The sequence below is a fragment of the Pararge aegeria genome, chromosome 25 (assembly GCF_905163445.1).
Source record: "Pararge aegeria chromosome 25, ilParAegt1.1, whole genome shotgun sequence".
NCBI classification, from domain to species: domain Eukaryota; kingdom Metazoa; phylum Arthropoda; class Insecta; order Lepidoptera; family Nymphalidae; genus Pararge; species Pararge aegeria.
This window is the reverse complement of record NC_053204.1, coordinates 769,546-794,156: the sequence shown is the minus strand read 5'-3', so window position 1 is coordinate 794,156 and position 24,611 is coordinate 769,546. Positions and strand designations below refer to the sequence as shown.

At 39.1% G+C, this 24,611-nt stretch overlaps 1 protein-coding gene across 1 annotated transcript; it reads right to left on the bottom strand.

The window, feature by feature from the left end:
• Window positions 1-496: 496 nt before the first annotated feature.
• LOC120634718 (putative serine protease K12H4.7) lies at window positions 497-23,705 on the bottom strand. Its single transcript, XM_039905492.1, has 11 exons — window positions 23,702-23,705; window positions 22,203-22,354; window positions 19,862-20,040; window positions 10,683-10,793; window positions 9,506-9,639; window positions 7,593-7,731; window positions 6,930-7,078; window positions 5,742-5,873; window positions 2,008-2,140; window positions 1,185-1,382; window positions 497-653 (listed from the first exon to the last, which is right to left on the bottom strand). The coding sequence occupies exons 1-11, from the start codon at window positions 23,703-23,705 to the stop codon at window positions 497-499; spliced, it is 1,488 nt and encodes a 495-aa protein (XP_039761426.1).
• Window positions 23,706-24,611: the final 906 nt, after the last annotated feature.

The following is a 24,611-nucleotide window of genomic DNA, read 5'->3' as shown; positions in this document are numbered from 1 at the left end:
TGCTCTCTGAGGCTCGGAGGACAAGTAAATGACAGCTCCAAAGTCTTACTGACTTAGGTAAATCCACGCTGCTGAACTAAAATTTAAAGAAATAAAATGCTATGTACATATAAAATATTTATTATACGTAATATAAATTAATAAGTACACTTAAATAAACATAAATTATTTATTTTTAGTAAATATAAAGCACTATTGTTTTTTAATAGCCATTAAACCTTTATATTATAAGAAGCTTTATTTGACGTTGAATGTAAACTGAGCTGCTTTGGTTGTCACCGCGTATTATTATTTTTAACAATTCTCTAAAAGTATTGATTCCAGAAACTAGCTATGTAACAAAAGTTCAGAATCCAGAATGTTTTCTATAAATCTTGACAACAGGGCCTGTACAACCTATATCGAGCTAATAACTGGTTTGACAAACACTTGAGATCCTGTTCTTAAACCTTCAGTTTAATGTTAAGGACCTAGTTTATTATAGTCTGTGTAATCGTTACACTACTAAAGAGAAGACAAACCAAACAAGCAGCACTGGTGATAACACGAGGTGGTGTGCGGCAGCGCGGGCGTCCGTCATGAGCGCGTACATCTGCGACAAGATCTTATGCTTCGTCGCCTCCAGCTCTTCGGTCTCACTGTTGTTCGTTGGCCTGAGGACAAGAGCTATTTCATATTTCCGAGTAAAGAAGATTCTAGTCCTCTGAAGCGGTATAACTCCGTTCTAGTACTTACTTTGTGATAATTAAGGTTTCTATCTCTACTAGAGCAAAGTTATTCAGCTAAGGAGCAAAGGTGCAAATGTATTACTTCGTGATAGTAAAAAAATAGCAAAATTGGTTAAAATCGGGCTTATAGTTTCGGAGCCTACTGGCTAAAAAAACCCAAAAAAAATCTTGCTTTATGATATTAGTAGGTATAGACTACTAATATGCACTTGGCCAGCGAGATGGACTACGGCCAAAGTCAGTAAAGGGTTCAAGTGTAATGTAAGTCTTACATTATTCCTCACAACCTGTTATCGTCCGATTGCATGGTAGTACTGTCAAATGTTCAAGAACTGAGTCAGTACAGGGTATTAATGATACAGGAATCACGACCAACGACATCTAAGATTATATTCTAAGGTTAGAGAACAAAGAAGAGCTGGTGCTCTTCTTGAGCTCGCAAGTGTTTGATCTGACCTGATAGCCCTGCAGTGCGACACCCCCGGCACCACGTACACTGGCGCCAGGGGGGTGGCGTGGGTGGCGTTGGGTGCCATTGGAGACCAGGGGTCGTGGCCCCCCGACACCGAGATCACGTGGTCGGGAAGATGGCTTAGCCCCGCGAACATGTTGTTGGTCCGCGCAACTCCCGACCTCAGGAGCTCTGTGTCGAAGCTGGAAGAATATAATAGGGGTTAAGGTATGTAATTGCCGTTACTTTCTATATCTTAATACAACGTGTACCTACATGAAAATTGAAATGCTTTAGATGCACATTATGTACCTAATTATCTGTGAAACGGAAATCCTAATAATTTTTGAGTAAACTACTGCCACAGTTTTTCCAAAAGAAATACCGCGATGCCGCAATTAGTATTTCAACATCAGTCTTAGAGCGACTGTAGCATCGGTATCGACGGTAGGAGAGCCGTACTTAATTGGTTAAAACGCTCAGGCCACGATTGCGAGAGGGTCGCGAGGGTCAAATCCTGTCGGTTCCGAAAATTTTATATGCATTTTAAATTGATAATTCCTCCAAGTGTAGGTAAAAACACTTGTAAAATTATAAGATCTGTTTATTTCTTGACTCTGCGAGTCATATTATAGGGTCTATTCTTGGAAATCTTGGCAACAGTTTAGATGAACATTTTTTGGTAGGATACTTGAAGCAAATCTATTCTGCAGACTATCAGCAAATATTCATTGGTAAAAGATTATAAACGGAACAACAAATTAAGACAAATAAATAGTTTTATGTACTAGTAGAGCATAAAGCTAGTGTGAAAGAGAAAGAACTCACAGGTTCGGGAAGAAGTCTGCGCACATCTGGTGGAAGTACTCCAGCGGCACGGCCGACAGGAAGGGCTGGCGAGAGCTCGTGGTGGTCTGGTACCAGCCGTACTCCACGCAAGTCTGGTACGTCCAGAGGCGCACTGAAAAAGTTATTTTGAAGCAGGCGGCTCCGTTCTCATCTCTCTCAAGATAGAAGGATTCTAAAGATTTGTAAACTGTAAAATTATGTCAGACAAATTATATTATCTTTGCCGGCTCTTCTCGGTAGAATCTGCCTTCCGAACCGGTGGTAGAGTCACTACTAACAGACTGACTTGACGTTATAAAAGTGTTTATAAACTAGGCTTTCTTGAAATAAATGTATTTTGAATTTATTTTTCTCAAACATGCTTGGAAATATCAGCTTTATTTTATTTTACCGGCCAAATACGAGTAGCGTAGTAGTACATGCGAGCAGCGGCCGGAAAAAACTGTGTGAAAATCCATATCTGTCGCTGTTTAGCGGCTAAATAAATTACATATTGTCTGGTGAAAGGCTTTGGCCGTGACTAGTTACCATCCTATCGACAAAGACGTGCCGCTAAGCGATTTCGCGTAGACAGATTAGGGGTATGACTACCATACTCCCTAACAGGTTAGCCTGCTAACATCTTAGACTGCATCATCACTTACCACCAGGTGAGATTGCAGTCAAGAGCTAACCTGTTGTGAAATAAAAAAGAAAAAAAATAGGAAACTCATATCTGTCGTGAACTCAAAAATGGATCGATCTTTAATGGAACAACAAAGGAGGTAACTTATCAAAGGTTTTATTTGAATTTCGAACTAGCTTGCAAATGCATAAAATTTTAATGGAAAAAAAAAATAACCTTAACACTTTAACGCGGTTAAAATTACCCTGAAATTCAAGAGGCGGCAACAGCCGTACTTAATAGAAAACGCCAAAATCGAAAGAAAAATATTTTCCTAGGTACCTACTACTTAGTTTTATTTTTTTTACTTAGCCTTACAATACAAGCCTTATTTTATAAAATCATTTTCTTACTTATTTTTGTGTACTTCCATACCCTGTAATTCAACTTTTTACTTGTCCCTCTCTTACCTACCAGTGTAATATTTGTTGACCGTAATTCTTGTTGTCTGTTCTTTTGATTTTGAGTGTACAAAAAGAGTATTTTCATTCCATTTCATTTACAACCATTGGTGTAGTATTGACACGTTGTTCCAACAATGCCTTTTTTGCTGGCCGTAATTTACTATTGTACCTATTATGCAATGTTATTCAAAATGGAAATTTCACCTGTGTACGTAAGAGAGCTTTGTAATTTCGCATAGCAAATAGATTTAGCGTTAACAATTCGGTTGCATTATATATATGTAGATGAATTCTTATTTATCTACTTCAATATTATAAACTTACTTTTAAAGGCCTTTGTTAATGCAAACTATTGGATTCTTCTTGGATTTGAGTTTGAGGTTTATTATGTAGGTAGGTAGGTATATTTGTCGAATAGGTTAAAGAAATAGGTATTCTTACAGTAGCTTCGCAATTTATTTTTAATAATATCGTCTTTGTGAGACAAAATATTACTCTTTATAAACAAAAAGCTGAAATTAACAGCGAGGTTACTATACATTTGATGAATTCCTCAATGACAAGGTAGATTGGAAGCAGCCAGCCTCGCTCTCATCTCCCGCAAGAAAAATGATTGTAAATGTTGATGTTGGAATAGAGCAACTACTGACTTGCCGGCTCTTCTCGGTAGAATCTGCTTTCCGAACCGGTGGTAGAGTCACTACAAACATACATACTTGACTTTTCAAAAGTGTTTATAAAGTAGGCCTACTTGAAATAAATGAATTTGAATTAAATTTGAATTTGTCGTGCTAATAAAAATTTGTGACTCAACTAAATTTTGTGGTTACTTTAGGTACTTTAGTGACCATAAGGATATTCACGGCCTTTTTGACGCTGGGTCACTGCGTTTTCTTATACGAGGTCGCTATTTCGGCTCGCTACTTAACGCTATAGCACAAGTCCCCAGGTTGATGGCCACAGGGCGGCACGTTGCAGGACGTGTCCTTGCTTGCCCTGCGATTTGTTGCCCTGTTTATATCTGATCCATAAATTATTTTCATAAAAAAATATTATCTAATACTGCTAACTATATGAACTGTAACTTTAACATCTAAAGATGCTCCGGTGTCGAAAGGAGCTTGCGAGTACATTGCGGAAGATCTGTTTGGTGTAAGGTATAAAGATTGAAGATATTTAAAAACAGTACCGTGCAAATTTTCCTGCTTTTCGTGGATGCCAAGTAGGACCACCGCACTTACTGTGAGGTGGTCCGTCAATTGTAACGAAAAAAAAAAACTCATTGAGCAATGTTTTTGTTAATTCCTTTTCTATTCTATAGGTTGCTTCGTAGTTTTTTATGAGCCCAAATTTATTTTCAATGTTCCAAAGGCATGGGCGTCATCGTCAACTCGCAATATTCGAATCTGCGTCGCTGGTTTAGTGGTAAGCATGTTTGTAACGGATCAAGAGGTAGGGCAAATAATTGGGATTGTTACCGAAGATTCTTAGGTATTGGGTTCCTAATAAACAAGTCTGAGTACCAGTCTTAAGTTAGGAAGTTGGCCGTATCAAACCACGCGACTTGGAGAGCACTATTAATCGCTAGTCGCGGTAATTGTGGTAAAGCCCACCAACCTAAAGAACCTGCAGCATGGAAGCAACCTGCTGCTTTAATAAGCGGCTTGGTGCCATGCTCTAAAACCCTCTCTCCTAGTGAGTGACACACACGCGTCACGCAGTATGTCGAATACTAAAAGGAATCAAACTCGAATAATCTGCCAATATCATACCGAATGTTATGGATGCGGTATGAATTTTAAGCACGACCTCAATCGAAAGTTATTGTTACTCAACCACGTAGTTACTTCGACCATCAGTTAATACAGACAGGTTCCATGCTACCTCGGATACGAATTCTGGTAAGCTACAACAAACTTGTACAAAATACACCCTGGCCCACCGCGTCGCGTCACCCTTATAAAAAATATAATAATATGTTAGCATTACTAATCCACATGACGATAATCTGGTGAATACTATTCCACAAGACGATTATCTGGTGAAAGCTGAAAAGGAAAAAGAGTCTAAATACTTGGACCTTGCTCACGAGATTACCGCCATGTGGAATGTTAAGTCGACAGTTATTGTTCCGATCGTCGTTTCAGTCACAATGGTCTTCTCGCGAAAAGCTTCGACCAACATCTTAAGAAACGACGCGTATTGTGAGGAGGTTCCTCACTCTGGAGCCCTGACCGCCGGTTGCTTGGGCATTCGAAAGCCCCGCAAGCAGTGGATGGTTTTTTTTTTCTTATAAATTTATTAATTGTGTTTTTTTGTTTTTGTAAGCATTGTTAAGAATAAAAAAAAAATGAAAGTCAATAAATGATAGAATGTTAGCATGGCTTTTGAGGAACGTAAGATGATAATAATAGGCTAGACCATAAACTTGCTTCTAAAAAATTATTAGCTGTAATCTTAGAAAAATTATTTCCTTTTTTTCTAACCAATCATCATCATCATCCGCAGCCTATTAATGTCCCACTGCTGCTCATAGGACAGACGTCTTTAGAGCATAGACCCACCACGCTGCTCCAATGCGCAATGGTAGGCTATTTACGGGGGTAGATCACGCCAATTTCCCTGAAAGAGTAACAGCTTCTTACTGGTGGCCTGCGGGGAGTCGTAGCTGGTGTTGGTGTGGGCGGCCACTTGCGTGCTGTACCGGGACTCGATGCACGGCTGAGTCGAGGGTTGCGAGGTGATCCAGGCGGCCAGGCGTTCCACCGGGTCAGAACCTGAACAAAAACAGTTTATTTCAAATCACATCGGTCAAATTCGCCTATGAATCAACAAACATTTTACTTATACTTATTTTATACTAGTCGGACACCCTGTCTTTCAATATTACGTACATTATTCTATTACTCAAGCCCTTTTATTTGATACCCATATTGAGCCAGTTGTGTAAAATTTTTGAATTATTTGTGTTTACTTCCTTCACAAGATATAGTTTGGTATGGATGGTTGGATTTCTTATTTGATTTTAAGTAACTCTTAACGGAGCTCTTAACGGATGCAATCTAAGATTGAGGTTTTTGTACTTAAAAAATATTTCTTCATAAATTCTCGATTATGCTTGGATAAGTTTGGAAAACTCTAGATTGATTTTATATATCATATTGTTCATTTTATCCCTAACGTAAGTAAGAGTGTCCGGACTATAATTTTTTTATTCGGTCATAGCCTATTGGTTAGGAGCTCGACTTCCCTTTCAGCGGGCCGAGTTCTAGTCCCAGCACGCACCTCTAACTTTTCAAAGTTATGCGTGTTTTATTTCACTGTGAAGAAAAACATCGTAAGGAAACCTGCATGACCGAGAGTTCTACATAATGTTCACAAAGGTGTGTGGAGTCCACCAATCCGCACTGGGCCAGCGGGGTGGACTACGGCCTTAACCCCTTCTCACTGTGGGAGGTGACCCGTGCCCTTTAGGAGGCCGGTATTGGGTTGATATAATGATGTAGACTTGTAGCTTGACTGTAATTACACCTGATAAGGAATGATTAAGCCTGGAATATGCTTCCCGATTTTGAGGTGCAATATTACATTTTGGCATCTGGCAGGCAGTGGTGTGCATTTGATACATGCGCCAAAGCACTGCCTATCATAAAATTGATATATAACTCGTACGGGAAAGAGGATTTTCGTCATTCTATGCAAATTCCAGATTCTGAATGGCAGATTCAGATTTCCCGAACAGCAGTGAAGAAAAACGAAGTCGGAATGGCACCACAATCCTCGTCTACTATCATCTACTGCGATCACTGCGATGCGGCTATTATTGAACTTACTGATACTGCTGTTGGTAATGCGGCTGCAAGCAGTGGCTATGTCACCCGGCTTCGCGTACTGCACCAGCGACGCGAATGTCTCCGTGATGCCGAACCAGAAAAACGTGGCCAGGTCCAGCGGCGACGAGGCTTGGAGAGCGCCGCAGGTGCTGAAACGTTGGGATGTTTGCTTTGAAGCGCTAGTTTGCGGAAGTCCAGACATTAGGTTTAATACCTATCATAAACTGGACAAATGAATAAATAAATATTTACTGACTCAAAAAGCAGTAAGTCAATAAAAAATATTTATTATTTTTTTTAATCGAAAGGTTGCCTGGCAGAGATCGCTACTTAGCAATAAGGCCGCCTTTTGTATCCTACTAAATTCTTGAAGTGTTTGTTCTTTTTTTTTACGTTCTTCTGAACTTGGCAAATAATAGGTATTGGTATTGGTGGCATCTCATTAATCTGTCCGTGTGTTTTCCCTAACTACTCCTATATGGCTGCACCGATTTGGATGAAAAGGTGTGTGTATATTTCAGTGATGAATGAGTGAAAAACATAATAATATCTGCCAAATTGTTAGCTTTATGTTTATGGTTTAGATGTACGTTTCTAGTGCTACGAAAAGAGTGCAACGACGAAGAAAAGTTATTCCATGCATGTTTGGAACTGGTTACTAACTTGAACAACCGCCCAACCCGGTCCACCTCTGTCGTAGTGTTCAGCATGTCGGTGACGCTTCGCATGGCGGCCTCGATGCTCGACACGCACGCTTCGCTTCCTTGCGCGCGAAGCGCTTCGGTTATCACTTCTAGGTATTCTGTGAATATGCCAGAACTGTCAGAAACAATATAATAACCACGCATCGTTATGGAGTAGATACATTTTTACTATTAGGAGAGCTTTTTGTGACAAATCGTCCGGGAAGCACTACAGCCATGCTCGTTCTGCTGCCAAGCACCAATACTTATTTTTTTATTAGTGGTACTTTTTATAGTGATGGTTAGTAGACAGCACCATCAGCTTATAAACAGAGAAAACTTCACACGGCATGCGAGGAGCACGTCCTTCAACATACCGCCCTGTGACCATCAATTGGAGGCGTAGGTGTTCAGCCTCATGTGACGGTAATGACACCGGCAACCACGCCCTACAGCATTGCAACAATGCTTCAGACATCGGTCACAAAAAGCAGTTCCAGTCCGGAGGGCGTGGTTGCCGAAGTATTGGGCTCATGAGACTTAAAACCTTAGCGCGTAGTACGCCCCACCAGGCACCAATTTGCCAGAGAAGCCGCCAACTAACCATCTGGTGAAAAAGCAGTCAAGCCCAGATCTTTTACTAAAATATACTATATATATTTTTTATATTTTGACGGCCGATTGGCGCAGTTTGCAGCGACCCTGCTTTCTGAGAACAAGGTCGTGGGTTCGATTCCCACTACTGGAAAATGTTTGTGTGATGAGCATGAATGTTTTTCAGTGTCTGGGTCTTTATATGTATATTCTAAGAATTTATGTATATAATTCATAAAAATATTCATCAGTCATCTTAGTACCCGTAACACAAGCTACGCTTACTTTGGGGCTAGATGGCGATGTGTGTATTGCCGTAGTATATTTATATTATATATATTTTTTACTTATTTATTCATCATCATCATCATCCGTACCCTTTTAAAGTGCCCGCTGTGCTGAGCTCAGGCCTCTTCCCACGAATATACAGGCGATTAGAACATAGGTTTGTTACATAATGATAACAATTTTGTATAATTCTCGAGCCTGTCTCTAAGTAAATACAAAAAAGCTTTTAAAACTAATTAAAATACTCGTGTTTATCGCCAAGTACACTTCGTTTTCAGTTTAGTTTAATTATTTTCTTAAGTTAATTAAGTACCGCCAAGTCTTGTTTTAGTTTCTGTAACGAGATCGACGCGACGTCTATTTATTGTATGTTTTACTAATGGGTAAAAGTATAATTTAGTATCTATACTCTATTTATTTTTGGTTTATACGTGTTGTATACACGCTTTAGGAGGTAAAAACATCGAAATAGGTTAAAATTTAACAAAGATCGGTAACACCGTTAAAATTATATTTATTTTACACTCGACGCAGAAAAACAGTAAATATTTAATTTATTTAATAAAATGATTTTTTTAATCCGGGACGAAATCTTTCATTTGTCGGAATTAAAAGCTTCATATTTCCGTCCTTTATTAGAATTCATTGATTCCAAGTATACCTACTTAGGAAACGTCAAGTCTGTCTAGCGTAACTTAAGAAAAACATCTAGTCCAAAAAACACCCACAGGTTCAAAGCCGAGGTAAAAACACATTTAAGCTGACGTCTCCCATTTCACCCTAACGTCGTTTAGCCCTGAAGCTCATCTCGCCTGCGAATGAGCTCGTGCCAACCTCCAGTTACTGTTACAATACTTCGGCATTTTGTCCTCTCCTTGTAGAGGAAATGTCTACTTTCCATGCTAGCCATGCTGTTTAACATTGATTACGAACCTTCCGCCTCAAGAGAGTATACAAACACTCGCATCTATCATATTAGTAACCCACGGCGGGGATGTATATTGAAGTCACCTGGGAAGTCCTCCTGGGCGTGTAGCGGGCCGCTGTCTGACAGCGCAGCGGTGACCAGGTGCGGGTGTGCGAGTCGCATCCACGTGGCCATGCTGCCCGCGTACGAGCAGCCCACCAGCGCCACTCTGCCCTTCCTGACAGCAGCATCATCACACTATTACCACCACAACACTGCGACACTCGGAGGAGAGAGCACAGGAGACAGGACAGGTACAGGAGAGAGCGATTCATTAATAACCTATAACAGTCCACTGCTGGACTCAAGGACTCTCCCAACGCGAGGGTTGGACCCATAATCACCACTTTGGTGATCGCAGTAGATGCTAGTAGTAGAAGGAGGACGCTACGACCCGTGCCTGGCGGGAAGAGGAGGGTTGGTGACAGCTGCATCATGATCTGGCGTCACCACACGGCGAAAGATTTAAGTATTGGATATCGGAGAGAAACGTGCATAGAGGGTACATTGCCGAGGATCTGTTTGGTGTGGAGTATACGGATTGAAGAAATTATAAATTACACTATACAGATTCTCCTGCGGTTCGCGGAGTATAGCAAATTAAGCTTGATTTTTTTTTTATTAGCTTTTCAAGGGAAACAAACAGTACTGTTACACATAAAAGTATTGCCGTATTTTTATATCACAAAAACCAATGAAGTTCCCACAACTTAGTTATTCATAAAATACGATAACATTAACCACAATTGCCTAGGAATAAGTACAAACGAAAATTATAAAAAAAAAAAAAAAAAAATTAAAACAAAAAAGAAAAACAAAAACTTCAAAGCTTATAACACTTATTTAGTAAATTTCCTAAAAGTGCCAATTTTGACATGAAAAATGTCCGTCTCAAAACATTTGCTGTTGAAAGCATTACACATGAAAGATTTAAGGTAAAATTATGACGGTGCATAACCAAATTACATCCCATGAGGTTTCAATTTTTCAGTACTGATCAGCAATTTCATATTTTAATTTTAACAACCCATTACCGACCAACTACAGGACACGGGTTTGCTCTCACAATGAAGGGCCTTAGACGTCACACGCGTTTGAGAACATTATGCTTTCCCTTCACCGTTGAAGCAAATGAAATTTAAACGCACATAACTTAGAAAAGTTAAAAGTGCGTGCTGGAATTTCAAACTTTAATCCCTGTTATTAAGACTTAATATAGACCTGTATCGTCCATTGTCGAAGCTGTCACTCTGCACGTGCTGGATGAACTGCGCCAAGTCGCCCAGCGCCTGGTCCACGTTCAGGTAGCGAAGGTCGGGCACACTGGTTTCACTGAAAACATAACATAACTATACGTCTGTGTTTGCACGTAGTTAATATAGAATGCACTATGTTTTTTGTTGATAGAGGCTATAGATGAAACGACGAAAATCAGTCAGTATATATTTTTTTATATAACCAGTCCAATGTCTATTCATCGATTAAAAATAGAGTATCAAGATAATAGTTTGGTGTATAATAAGCATCCTATATCGAATGTCAGCGGTGCGGCCTGCTGGCATCTTTTTATGTAGCAAAAGGGAAATTAGAATAGGTTAATAAAAAATAGAATAGTAATTAATTTGATCAGCTTCTTACCTAAATTTTGAATTAATGTTTAAATATTTGAATGACTGGTGTGAACTTCAGTTATATTGAATATTGCTTACGGTTACCGTAGATCGGATAGGTTATAGGGGCTGTTGATGTTCTATGATAAAAAAACAGTGTATATCATGTTTAGCTAATCACAACTGACGGTAGATTGACATTAATTTAGTTTGAGCAGTGTTTGGTATTTCCATGACGACGTGGAGTCATGCTGTTATCCTGGGGTCACTCGGACGGTCTCCAATTAACCGGGACCCAAGTAGGGTTGTCACATGAGATTCTTCATTTCAGTGAAATGCACGACAAAGAAATGGGTGAATACAAGGTGGTTTGGAAGCATCTCACACGGTAGGAAACAGAATGTTAAAATTTAAATTTTCGATGATAGAGTCACAGACTTGACATTTAAAAAAAATTACACAATTAAAGCAATAAAATTTATTCTTTTCTATTCTATTATTCTATTCTATTGCTTAAGAGTAAGCATACCTGAAATGAATTTAGAATTTTTGTAGGTTATAAAAAATTTCGCATATTTTTTTAGTGTTTATTCCTACTCTGATTCTCCATTACACTCGAATTAACTAAACATTGGACCACTTATACCAATTTTAAAACCTCACGAAATGAATTTCGAGCGCATTTTTGTTAAAGAAACCATAAAAAATTAGGGCTCAGAAACATGAAGTTTCGATTTTGCTTTATCGTTTTTATACTTCTACACTACACTTTACATTCGTTTGCTGGAGGCAAAAATAAAGACCTGTCATTTTTTTTCTTATTTTATCATATGTTTATGGCATTACAACGCAGGAAATTGAATTTCTCGTCGTTCGTCATTTTTATTTCTACTATACTAATATCATAAATACGAAAGTTTAGATGGATGTTTGTTATTTAATCACTGAAAAAAGGCCTCAGGCCTTTACACAGATATAATTATTGTCTGGTATTGATAATTATTGTCTGGTACTTTATATCCCGGAAAAATGTAATGTTCACGTGGGATAGACTTGTATTGGTTTTTCTCAGAACAAGATACCGACATGTTGTTTTCTATAATGGTAGTTCAGGAGACGAGAATAACACAATAACGAAGTCTTGGGCAACCATTAGTTAATTAACTTCTTAACTAACTTACTACTACTGAAACTTCATAAAACCTATTTATTTGACGGTCGATTGGCGCAGTGGGCAGCAACCCTGCTTTCTGAGTCCAAGGCCGTGGGTTCGATTCCCACAACTGGAAAATGTTTGTGTGATGAACATGAATATTTTCCAGTGACTGGGTGTTTATCTGTATTTTATAAGTATTTATGTATATTATTCATAAAATTAATCATCAGTCATCTTAGTACCCATAACACAATCTACGCTTACTTTGGGACTAGATGGCGATGTGTGTATTGTCGTAGTATATTTATATTTATTTTATAAAGTCAAAGCCCAAAATATCTTTATTCAAGTAGGACTAGAGATGGCACTTATGATGCGTAGATTGCATGAGAAATGTTTACATAGTAGTGAGATATTTGTAAACTTAAAACTGTAGCTACGAGGATTACAAACGCGACTTGGTCTAAGAAGAAGCCCACACAAAACTTAGCTGGGTCAGTTATAAAGTTTTGTAATTGATGCGACGAGCAACTTTTTTTTAATGTTGGTTCAACCCTAGTATCAATTGCTCCCGACGCCTTTGGCACTGAGTACGCGTAGTTAAGAGTCATTGAGATTATTAGCCGAAATGGCTGAACTCAGATTAGGAAATCCGATATTAGTGGTATGCCTCTCTGACCTCACCGGGGTCTAAGTTTTGGTCTTATTTTTAGTATTCCCTCGCTACCCGAAATGGGTATTTACTATATTGACCCAGAGAGACACGAGCTGCAAGATAGCAATATCAGAGAAAAATCGATCAATGTAATGTACTTATTAATTAATTTAGCGAGGAAATTGCCGAATATTTTATCTAGTTCCTCTATACACAATAGAACTTATAAAAAACTTATAACTGCACAAGTCATACCCCTGTGGAATGGTGCCAAGAATGCTAGCTGCATTTCCGCGCTAAAAAGACAGCTAATCCTCGGTGCACTAAATAAGCCACCCCTTCTGTACCAGCAAGTTTTTCTTGCAGTCTAACTACGAGGAAAAAGGAAAAATTATGTCACTCTCTAATAGAATGTTAAAGTATGTCCTTGACGTTTAATCGTAGCTATACGTAAGCTAAATAATATAATTAATGTTCTGGTGTAATAGTTGCATTGGCGTTCAGAAAGCCAGGCACTGCACTGCACCCCCGCAACGCCGGCACCCCGCCGGCGCCCTGTCTCCTAGCGCCATCGTCCACAACTAGTGCGACGCTTGGCAGAGCATTGGCAGCCATACATCAGCGGAGCGATGTAAAGTGCTTATGATTTACCGCCGCAAAACTGGCGAGCTGCCAAAGCGAGCGGCTTTCACACGGGCCACGGGCTATATGATAGCTCATGTTTAGTAACGTAGAGGTTTCATCTGATTCTCACCGATGAGAGACGGATGAAACCGATGAGGCTGTGCCTATCATCATCATCCCAATACCGGCGTACTACACGGCAGGGTCTCTCAGAATGTGAAGGGCTTAGGCCGTACCACGCTGGCCATGTGCGGATTGCTAGACTTCACACACTTTTGAGAACTTTATGGAGAACTCTCAGGCATGAGGTTTCCTCACTATGTTTTCCTTCAAGGAAATCAAAGCCTTACCGAATATGTTAATCTGCTAGCATCCTAGAAGATGGCAGTGGTTATTATAACCAAAAATGTGATCAATTCAACTTTTGCCATGCGTAAAAATTATCTGACTTTCAGGTTCCATCACCGGTTGCATCTTACACACACACAGTTTATATAAAATCTCATTTGAAGCCTCGACGCGTTGGATTAAGGACTTACTGTGAAAGCTTTGAAACCCTGGGGTTCCAATTATCCGAGAATCCAAACCAAACAAAAATTGGTGAACAATAGAAGTGGCCCATGCGTAAATAGCTTTGTAGTTTATGGTGACCATTACCAGTAATGATGTAGGCGGCGGTAACGGCAAATTATTGGCACCTTCGTTGTGCTGGATGCTCTCCGTCAACCGAGGGGCCGCCGCAGCTGAGTGCATTCAACTTTATATTACATCTGGCACAGTGGTGGTCGCGTATGCCTATTATGAGGTCCGGAGCCCAAGAGGGGATGCAATTTAGGTAATTATTTAAAATTGATTTTTAAAATGTTTTTTGTTCAAAAAAAGACCAGTTAGTTGGTCTAAGGCCTTTAGGATCTACGAAAAACATAATTTCGCGGAGGGGTGACGTGACGTGGTGCGTCGGAATATATTCAAAGCAAGTTATAAAAGTATTCTTAGCCGTACTAAGTTAGTTACTAAAAAGTTAGTAATTGTAGATTAATTTAAGAGGATCCATACGCTGGAAACTCCAAGTAAAATGGAACTTATCGTTTTTGTCTTAAAACTCAAATTTTTCCAAAGTTCTAGTTCTAGTACTGTTGACATATAAAAAACTGCAGGACAATATTTGCAACTCTATACCGAGTTCCATAAAGTCAGTTTTGATAATTGACCAATACAATTCCATAAAGAATTTCTATCTATCTATCTATCTATCTATCTATCTATAAGAAGTATTACTATTCTAACTTCCAATTTCTGACGACAACAGGATGTTGGCCCTTACGGGGCGTTCGGACTAAGCACTTGAGCCCAAAAGCCCACCCAAGTCTCAGTTACGTCCAGCCAAGCCGAGGTCCAACCCTCCTCAACGAGCCCAGAAAAGAACGGCTCGACGACGAGCCCTGGGGTTCTTTTCGTGGCGAGCTTTTGCACTCGCCCCCGTCCCCTTGGTGACGCTGTTACATACCTTAAAGTGGTTATCAGCTACTGCCATTTCGATAAAAACCTGCAGATATATTCTACCATTTCGATTTTGCGACATACGGGTGCAATGGATACGTTTAGTTCGCTCTGTTTGACCTAGATTTATACAATGCCTATTTCTTTTGTCTGTTATAGTTTCTAAGTGAAAAACAAATAGAGGTGATTTCTTTCTTTCTTAATTGGATCTGGTCCTGCTTCGGTCTTGGAATTCCCTACTAGCAAAGACTATTTTGCGATTAGAGCTAGGTGTTTGGTTTCAATACATTGTGATATATATCCCGCTCCAAAGTTTTACAGCAGATACTAACAAATAACCTCTTTTCACAGCTTAGATATAGAGCTTGGTTCTACAAGGTCACTCTTATATCGTTTGACGGAATCCAACGTTCGACAAATGATTCAGTTACAAGTGTTTGACATATTCATTAAAAAGTTATCTAATTAACATAGCGTTATCAAAGTTGTGCGAGAAGAGCGCTTGTTTTACATACAATGATCATTTCCGCGCTAGATGCAATTATGCCGGCTCGCCGCGCGCTCGTTGGTTCCGTATCAAACGGCGTCGCGTGCTGCGCGCGGAATCCGAACCGGCTAATTAACGAACAAATACACTGGGGGTGGTGCGGCTGACCGTCACACCGTCTGCTGCTGTGTGTAGCGTGCTAACACACATACACCCACTCGAGCAACAACAACCATTCATACACCCACAAGAATAAAAAAAAAATTACAACTACTCATTCAAACACTCGAATAATAACAACACCCACTAGTTCACCCACGTAGATAACAACAATAACCAAACATACATCCACTATAACAACAACCACTCATACATCCATTAGAACAACGACAATAATAACAACAATTACTCATTAACCCATTTTACATAGGCATACCAACGGGATAGCCATGGTATGCCTGCTAACCAAAAGGCAGCCGTATCTCTTCATGTTCAAGTTACTTCGGCGCAGTAAATTCCGGACCGTTTTTACCACACTTCCTATGGGAATTAATTGTTAGACCTAGGCTAGGGAGCTCGTGCCACAAATCGGCCGAGCATAGTTAATAAGTTTAGTTTTAATATTATAATAATTAATAATGTAACTCTTAGACTAATAAACTTATATTAGTCTTCTTCATATTTTTATTCTGCACCCTGCTGCGACCCTAAATACAAGTCCCACTTAAATAATAACAACACTCAGTCACTCTTCTGCTAGATTAACAATTACCACTACTTATATGAGTCATACACCCACTAGAAAAACGACAAGAAATCAATAAAAAAATAGCAAGATCATACATATGATATACACTACAGCAAAAATAATACATCATACACATATTATAGCAACAATAACCTCTCATAAATACATTAGCACAAAAACACTCACTCATACACCCACTAGAATTACATTAACCATTCATTGACATTCATTAATGGTTATATTCGTACTTATATTTAAGTATTTATAGAATGTTATAGTATGCGTAAGTTAATTCATTTATCAATTTTACAATTTTATTACATAATTTTCTTTAACTTTTTAGTTCTTCTTTAATTAGCTACTAATGAAAAAATGTTAGAAGATAATGTTTCTGTTGCTTGTTTGTGCTCAAATAAACGTCGTCTTATTTCATATTTCCCGACTCCGCTCCTCTGGGACATGTCTGTGAGATGTGCTGTACCCTTAGTGCGAGATTGCAATCTTATTGGTTTTCAAGTATCGAAACACTAACGTGAGAGCAAAAAGGAGAGAACCCGTATCTGGTATGCTAGAATTGTCCTGGAAAATATATTGCTATATATGTATACATGTAATATTTTCTACACTAGTTATTGGCATTTACATAACCTCATGGTATCGTATGTCAAAAAATATGTGAAAAGCGTGCCTACAGTACATCAGATGAATTTCCCTCTACAGTACTTAACCTATAATATAGATTAAATTATTTTAAGATTTTATTTATTTCTATATAATTATAGTTATATTTATTAGAATAGGCACCTAATTATATTATCATAATAATGATTTGTGTGACGTCACCTGGACTAGTGGGAAAATGTGACTTTTAGGTGAAAATCAGCGCTTCATGCTTCATGCACCCCAATGAAGCCTTTCACTATGTTTTGTCACACACGGGGAGGGAATGGGGTACGTCGACCCGAGGGTGCCTTCGAGGACTCGGACATGGACTAATGTTCCTGAACTGTGTTCCGTTACCGTGGTAAGGGTCCACGTTCGTGCTCTTATTTACCCTATTTATTGGGATACATTGCCGGTAGGTGTTTCGGTTGTCTCCGCAAGAGATCAACTTTGGAATGTTTGCTGCAAACGAGTATCATACTAGGGGATTAGGTACGTCCTGGTTACTCGAGCGGGCGCGGGCGGTCGCCATTGTCTAATCTCCGCGTGGGAATTACAGTTTCCCTCTCGACTGTTGAGACGCAATAAATAACAACTTACACCAGACACCGACATGTCTTGTTATTTTAGATGACTTCTAGCGCAGTGGTGAGGAATATGGTCTTGTGGTAGCCCCAGGTTCAATTCTAGTAGTAGTAGAGCATTTTGTGACAAAGATCGTCCGGGGAAGTACTACCACCATGCTAATTTCTGCCGCTGAATTGTTGTTCCAATGCTCTGTTCAAATCTGAAGGTGTTATTAAAGCTAAACACCTACGCCTCAGGTTGACGGACACAGGGCGGAATTTTGCAGGACGTGTTTCGTGCATGCCCTGAGAAGTGTTGCTTTACACCATACCTACAGATTCCTTCTTCCGCGGGTGTTTCCGTCATGGGAACGAGCAGTAGCGTCCTTTGTGCTACTACTACCATTTCCTGCGACCACCAACTCGTATGACCAGCGTGGTGATTATGGGGAAACTATCCCATCGGGAGACCCTGTTCTCCAGTGGACTGTGATAGACTATTGATGATAGACATTCAGTTGAACGGCGGGGCACATATCCCGGAAAACGTGGACGTTGGGGTCCCAAGGTGCTGGAATGGCGACCTCGCACCGGTATACACAGTCTTGGTAGTCCTCTAACGCAATGGACAGATGACATCGAACGAGTTGCAGGGGGCCGCTGGATCCAAGTGGGTTTTGGGAACCGACAACAAAATACCTATGTCCATAAAATAAGTAATAAATTTAATGGAGATTGTATCCAATTTTACAATAAACTACCAGTTGATATGGAGATGTCTCTTAAAAAGTCTAAAGTTTGTTTTCAACGTAAGCTTTTAGATAAGTCCCATCTTTATATATATAATTCTTGTGTGCGTGTGTATGTCACTGAAATCCTCCTAAACGGCTGGACCGATTTGAATGAATTTTTTGGTATGCCTTTGGGTGGCACCCTGGATGGTTTAGATTCATAAATCAGCCCGACAGATGGCGCTGGGGTCCGCTTGTTATAGTATAAAGGACTACGTTAACGATACAAAATCTTGGGTGTGAATTATGGCTTCTTAAACAGTTTTAAATGACAATGTGAGATGGTAATACCAAAAAAATAAGTCCGGCTAAGTTTGTTGCTGGCTTCTTCTTAGACCAGAGCGCGTTCGGAAAACTTGTAGCATTCGTTTTAAGTTTACGAATGTAGACAAATGACTCTTGTATTCATATTTGTATGTAATGTAACGCATCAAAAGTGCCATCTATTTGAATTAAGAACTATTTGAATTTGGCTTTGCAACATTTCGGTGTGAGTGCAGCCAGGACTTAGTTACCAGCACAATCGAACCAAAGCAATCTATACACACACACGCCGTACGCGACTCCGCCCGCGCATTGATATCGCCGCGGGAATTGGTATCGGGTGTCTGCATCTAATAGTGTTATGGTGTACATGATAATTGGCATGCAGTGCGTTTGTTTTGTGTGTTATGTGTTTACTGCGATCACATTATACATTATTTTTCTTTCATTCATCGTTTTATTTATTCCATACAATAAATAAACAAACACAATCAAAATAGTTGGCGATGATTACAAGGAAAACTGCCTGCAAATTATAAATATTAGAAGACAAAACTAGTTGTGCAGTTTACTAGGCTACATAAAATTGCCAATTCAAGGGCAGTTACCGAATGAAATCTTTGAAATGTCTCTGAATAACTTCAAAGTTTATTTATATAAAACGTAATCTTACAGAAAAATCCTATTCTAATGTTAAAGATTACTCAAACGATAAAAAACATGGGTGTGAATTACTCTAATTTCATAGCCTAATTTTATTTTATTATGATAGTAAAAAAAATTACCCGGCTAAGTTTATTATGGGTTCTTATTATTAGACCAGGGCGCGTTTGGAACCCTTAGCCCCGTAGCTTTAGGTTTGAGTTGGCGAACGAAGTTATCACCTCACAATTATGTAAACATATATTATGTATGAGTGCCTGTGATAGGCCTACATGAGTAAAGAATTTTTGAATTTTAATTTTAATTTGATGTGCCTGTTATTACCGCTACTATCTCAGACTGCTTCATCAATAACCGTTGACAGCAAAGATTGCAAGATTTACGCCTGGCGCAAGTCTGTCCTGATATACGTAATAGACCTGCGGTACTGACTTGATTGCAATCTCACCTAGTGGTAAGTGCTGAAGCAGTCCAAGATGCTAGCGGGCTAACCTGTTGGGTTATGTCAATTATCAATAGTACTAGAATGACAAAGCGATCCACGGGTGCATCTGGGAAGCGTACAACGGGTTCTCCGGTTGTTTAGCAGCTCAGTTATAGCTCTCAAGGGCTACGAGGTAGTCTTTAAGCTTTTCCGCTTCGAGACAAAAAAAAAGCTATACTCGCGACTCACTTGGTCGGTCTGGTCTGGCCGTAGTATCTGTGCTCCGTGTAGAAGAGCCCCGCCTGCAGCATGTCCGCCAGCTCGTAAGCGAGCCCACCTGTCACCCAGCCCGATGAGATCGCCCACTCGCCACCCACGAATATCACGATGTTGGACGAGTTGGCGAACTCGTCGTTGTAAAGGTAGCGCTGGAAGTAATCGACAGTGGTTTGTTTGCAGATTGAGTTACATAGTTGGTAGGTACAATAAATTAGAGCTTAAACATGTCAGTTTCTTTCTAGAAGATTTGCTCGCCCGCAATCGAGGTGTCTTTTCTCAGTATGGAATAACTTAAAAATTAGGGTAAAATGGTTCTTATTTGCATGTGTTGCAGCTCAAATTTGCCTACAACTCTTTGTTTCGGCCTTTTGATTGTAGCCTTAGTACAAGATTTGCTTCCTCGCCATCGAGAGAGAGAAAAGTAAAATGGATCTAATTCCAATTTGAATCCCAAATCCTTGTGATTTTTGTTTTACATACGTCCTATCACAAGCCCGAGCTACAAATTGGTAGGAAAATTTGAGCTTTAAAATAATTCAGATAAGATCCATGTAACTCCGCCGTTTAAGTATTTACACTCTCGAAAATGAATCGTAGTTTGCATGCGTGCAAATCATGTACATCATCAGGATACAGGGTGTCTTGTGGGATCTAAAAAGCGCCATTTAGTGGTAATATTGTTTCCCACTTTTGTATAATTTTATTAACGTAGGTGGAAAACCTCACAGAATTACCCAGAATACTGTGGTAAATGCCCAAACAAGACGGAGGGAACGGAGGACGGGCGTCCTTTGTGCTACTTCAACCATATACCGATGTCCCCAACCCGCCCCCCCAGCGTGGTGGTTACGGGCAAACATTCAGGAGAGGTTTTTAGTCCAGCAGTGATACAGTGGACTGTTATAAGAGGACGCTGACTCCGAGATAGATGTATTCATAATTCAAATTCAAAATTCAATTATTTCAAGTAGGCCTAATATAAGCACTTTTGAAAAGTCAAGTCCGTCTGTTTGTAGTGACTCTCCCACCGGTTCGGAAGGCAGGTTCTACCGAGAAGAAGCCGGAAAGAAACTCAGCAGTTGCTCATTTTCAACATCAACAATTTTCATTTTACATTTTAACATTCATTTTTCTATCTTGTGAGAGATGAAAGCGGAGCCGGATGCTTCCAAGCAATGAAGTCATTAAGAAATTCATCAATTGCATCTCGCTGTAATAAATGTGTTTTAACATATTCTTAAAATTATGCATTGGTAGGTCCAAAATCACCTTAGGAATCATATTATAAAAGCGTATACTCAATCCCACAAATGACTTCTGTACCTTTCGCAGACGAAATTTTTATATTTATGTATTTGTAATATCAAGTCTGTTACTTAATAACTCATTCTTAGGTATATTGAGTGGGTAATTATGGATACCTAATAATATAATTACGCCGACGTAATGACGGCGTCTTGTTAATAATTGCTCATGTATAAGGTATAGGTATTCACTGTATCACTTTAATTGTTTACTAGCGGTTGGCCGCGACGATATCCGCTTTTTTAAAAATTAAACTACAAGTTAGCCCTAGTCTGCAATCTCACCTGGTTGTAAGTGATGATGCAGTCTGAGATGGTAGCGGGCTAACCTGTTCGGGAGTATGGTAGTCATACCCCTAACAGGATTCTACGCGACATCACATCGGAACACTATACCGCTTGTCGGCACGTCTTTGTTCATAGGGATGTAACCAGCCACGGCCACAGCCTTACAGCGAAGAAATTATGCTTTCTTTAAAATAATCTTGGTTATTACAGTTAGTTTTGTCGACTTCCCAGGCGCTGTGATCTTGTATATTATGGTATAGAGGATTACATCAATGATAAAAAAGCTTCGGTTTGAATAATATTGCTCTAACCAGGCTGCTTTTTTAAGTAGTTTAAAATGACAATGTGAGATGGTGATAACAAAAAGAACACTCGGCTAAGATTAATGTGGGCTTCTTAGATCGGCGCGTTTTGAACCCTCGTAGCCGTCTCGTAGCTTTAGTTTTAAGTTTAGTAATCGACGTCATCTCACACGTCACACGTCATGTACACGTCTATTTATAATATAGATGACGCTTTTGATGCGTACGTTATTTGAATAAAGAAATATTTGAGCTTGACTTCATTAGTTGGAGGGTTTGATCATAACCAGGACGAACCAATAATGCTTCTACAATTATGATAACGTGGTGGAAATCTCTCTCCCTGAACTAGGATTTAAAAAGCGATTCTATGTTTATTATTGAATGAGAAAACGTGGTGAAATGAGCATGTCTTACCATCTGAAACGTCTCCGTGTTGGAGGCATCGAACTGGTTCAAGCGAGCGGTCAGCCAACCCTCAACAGGCGTGTTGCGCGTCACGGGTGAAGGCGCTGGAGGCTCGATGTCCCGAAGAGCCAGCACAACAGGAAGGGTGCAAATAATCCACCCTGAGAGACAAGCATTGGATCTATAGGGGGTCTATTCTATCAATATACAATTACTTCACAGGCTTTAGAGGTATATTATTTGCTGTCTTTGAGACTTATCTGTGAAACCGACCCACTAATGGTTTTTGAGTACACCACTGTTTTTACTGAAAAAAATCAGATACTCAGGGCTGTATTACACGGTAAAATTGCTATAGCGTAGGTAATATGCGCGTGTCGGTCTTTTGTCTTCAATAGGGTTGTCAAAAGTAAACACTTAGAAGGTTTTGAATTAGTAGTGTGGAAAAATAAATATGCTTCTTTTTATTTAATATTTTTGGTGGTAATTTCTTATGAAATATACTTATGGAACCTTCAACAGTATTTCGTAATTTGGTTACACGTTGTATTGTTTGCCGTGTGGTGACGGCAGATCAGAAGGACAGAGACAGACGGAGTCCTTTTGTCCAGAAGCGGACGATAAGTTTGGAAAAGTATTGTTAACGAGTGATATAATATAATATTTCTTTTTCCTCCTTCCCTTCCACAATCCACGGCCTGTATCGCACGTTACAAGTGAGTTTAAACAAATCTTACAAGTTTTAAGGCCGCTTCGATTTTTGTATGAATAACGACAGTGCGATAATACCACAGAGCTGATCTGATGATGAAGATAGAAGGTGGTGAAAAGACAGGACCCCACCGAGTTCGGGCTCGTTAAATTCGTCCTGTCAAGCAATCTGTCCTCACAGAATTAAAATTAAACAGAACCCTCATTTATCCATTATTGCATGCAGTGCATTGTGTCAAAAACAGTGAAGACGCCCTGCGCATGTCTCCCTACACACCCGAGGTTGGTTGCTAGCTCACAAACTTTTTCCCTTTTTTCCCATTTTATCGTAAACGTTTAGAACGAGTTTTTTACTGTTATCACCAGATAACAAAAAAAAAATACCCGGCTTAGTTTGCTGTGGGCTCTTCTTAGACCAGGGCGAGTTTGGAACCCTCGTAGCTTTATGTTTAAGATGGCGATCGAAGTTATTATTATGTAAACATATATGTGTGAACACTTCATAAGTGCCTGTGATAGGCCTACATGCATCAAATATTTTGAATTTGAATTTGAACATTAGAGGTAAAATATTTACTGTCAAATGCCTGTTTGAGAAATACTACAAAAGTGAAGTGGTTTTTGATGCTTCAATATTAGTCGTGTACCCGGTTGTGTTCTTAATTCTGTCCGTGATAGTTTGCTTTAATTTATTAGTTCTAGGCAATAAGAAATTACCAATAAAAGAAATCTTATAAAGTATGTTTGGCTTCGTACAATATTACGTAAAATTATATTTCATTTAAAGATACACTTACACATGTTTTAGGCCAATCAGCGCACAACAATAAATGAAATGAGTTTAGCATAGATAGGATAATCTATTCTGGGGGATAATTAGATAACGAAAATGTTATCATTGATAAATTGGTTTGATATTGGTTATCGAAACCGAATACCTACGAGTACCAATTCGAAAAAAAAAATATTCGCCTCTTGATATTCCGTTCTAAAAAAACTGTAGATTAGAAAAGCTTAATTTCAACAAAACACGAATAAACTATACAAGCACTTAGTCCTTGGGTGTATACGTGGCCTTATCACTTAGAAAAGGTAACCTGTGAATCCAATAAAGAGATGGAAATTGGATACACAAAGTAATACATGTATGCACATTATATTCGTTACAAATTATATCTTGTAGCATATGAAATATAAACTTTAAAATAACAATTTACCAGTTTGATTTTCAGAATAAAATTTCCAGAAACAGATTTACTTTGACACGCTTTACTTACAGGGCTATAAAATTTGATTCCATCGTCAGATCCTGACTTAATGACTTTTAATGGGACACCTTCTAAAACCTTTTCAAACCATAAAAGAAGTTTCCAAATCCCAGAGATAGAGAAATCGGTGAAAATACCGACCCAAAATAAAATAAAATCTTCGACTGTGTGTGTGTGTGTAGTCAAGTAAAAATAAAGTTTATTTTGAGACGAACTGATGTCATCTGTGAGTGTATATAATGGTAAAGAAACAAGAAAAATTAATGAATGAATATATAAGTTTTTTGTCTATCAAGGTAAACCAACGATAACAATAAAATTGGGTTACACATTAACTAAGAAACTGATAACAGATTGTGTTTTATATTATTTGATTATTATCTTATCTAGTTTAGAAATTATTACGTTGCACGCGTTCTTTGTCCGCTTTTATTACGGT

Excerpts from the sequence above, each read along its gene's own strand:
- LOC120634718 (XM_039905492.1), bottom strand. Across the intron at positions 20,041-22,202 it reads ACACGGAGACGTTTCAGATG|CGCTACCTTTACAACGACGA; the intron begins GTAAGACATGCT and ends GATTACTTCCAG. Across the intron at positions 654-1,184 it reads TCGCACTGCAGGGCTATCAG|GCCAACGAACAACAGTGAGA; the intron begins GTCAGATCAAAC and ends TCTTGTCCTCAG.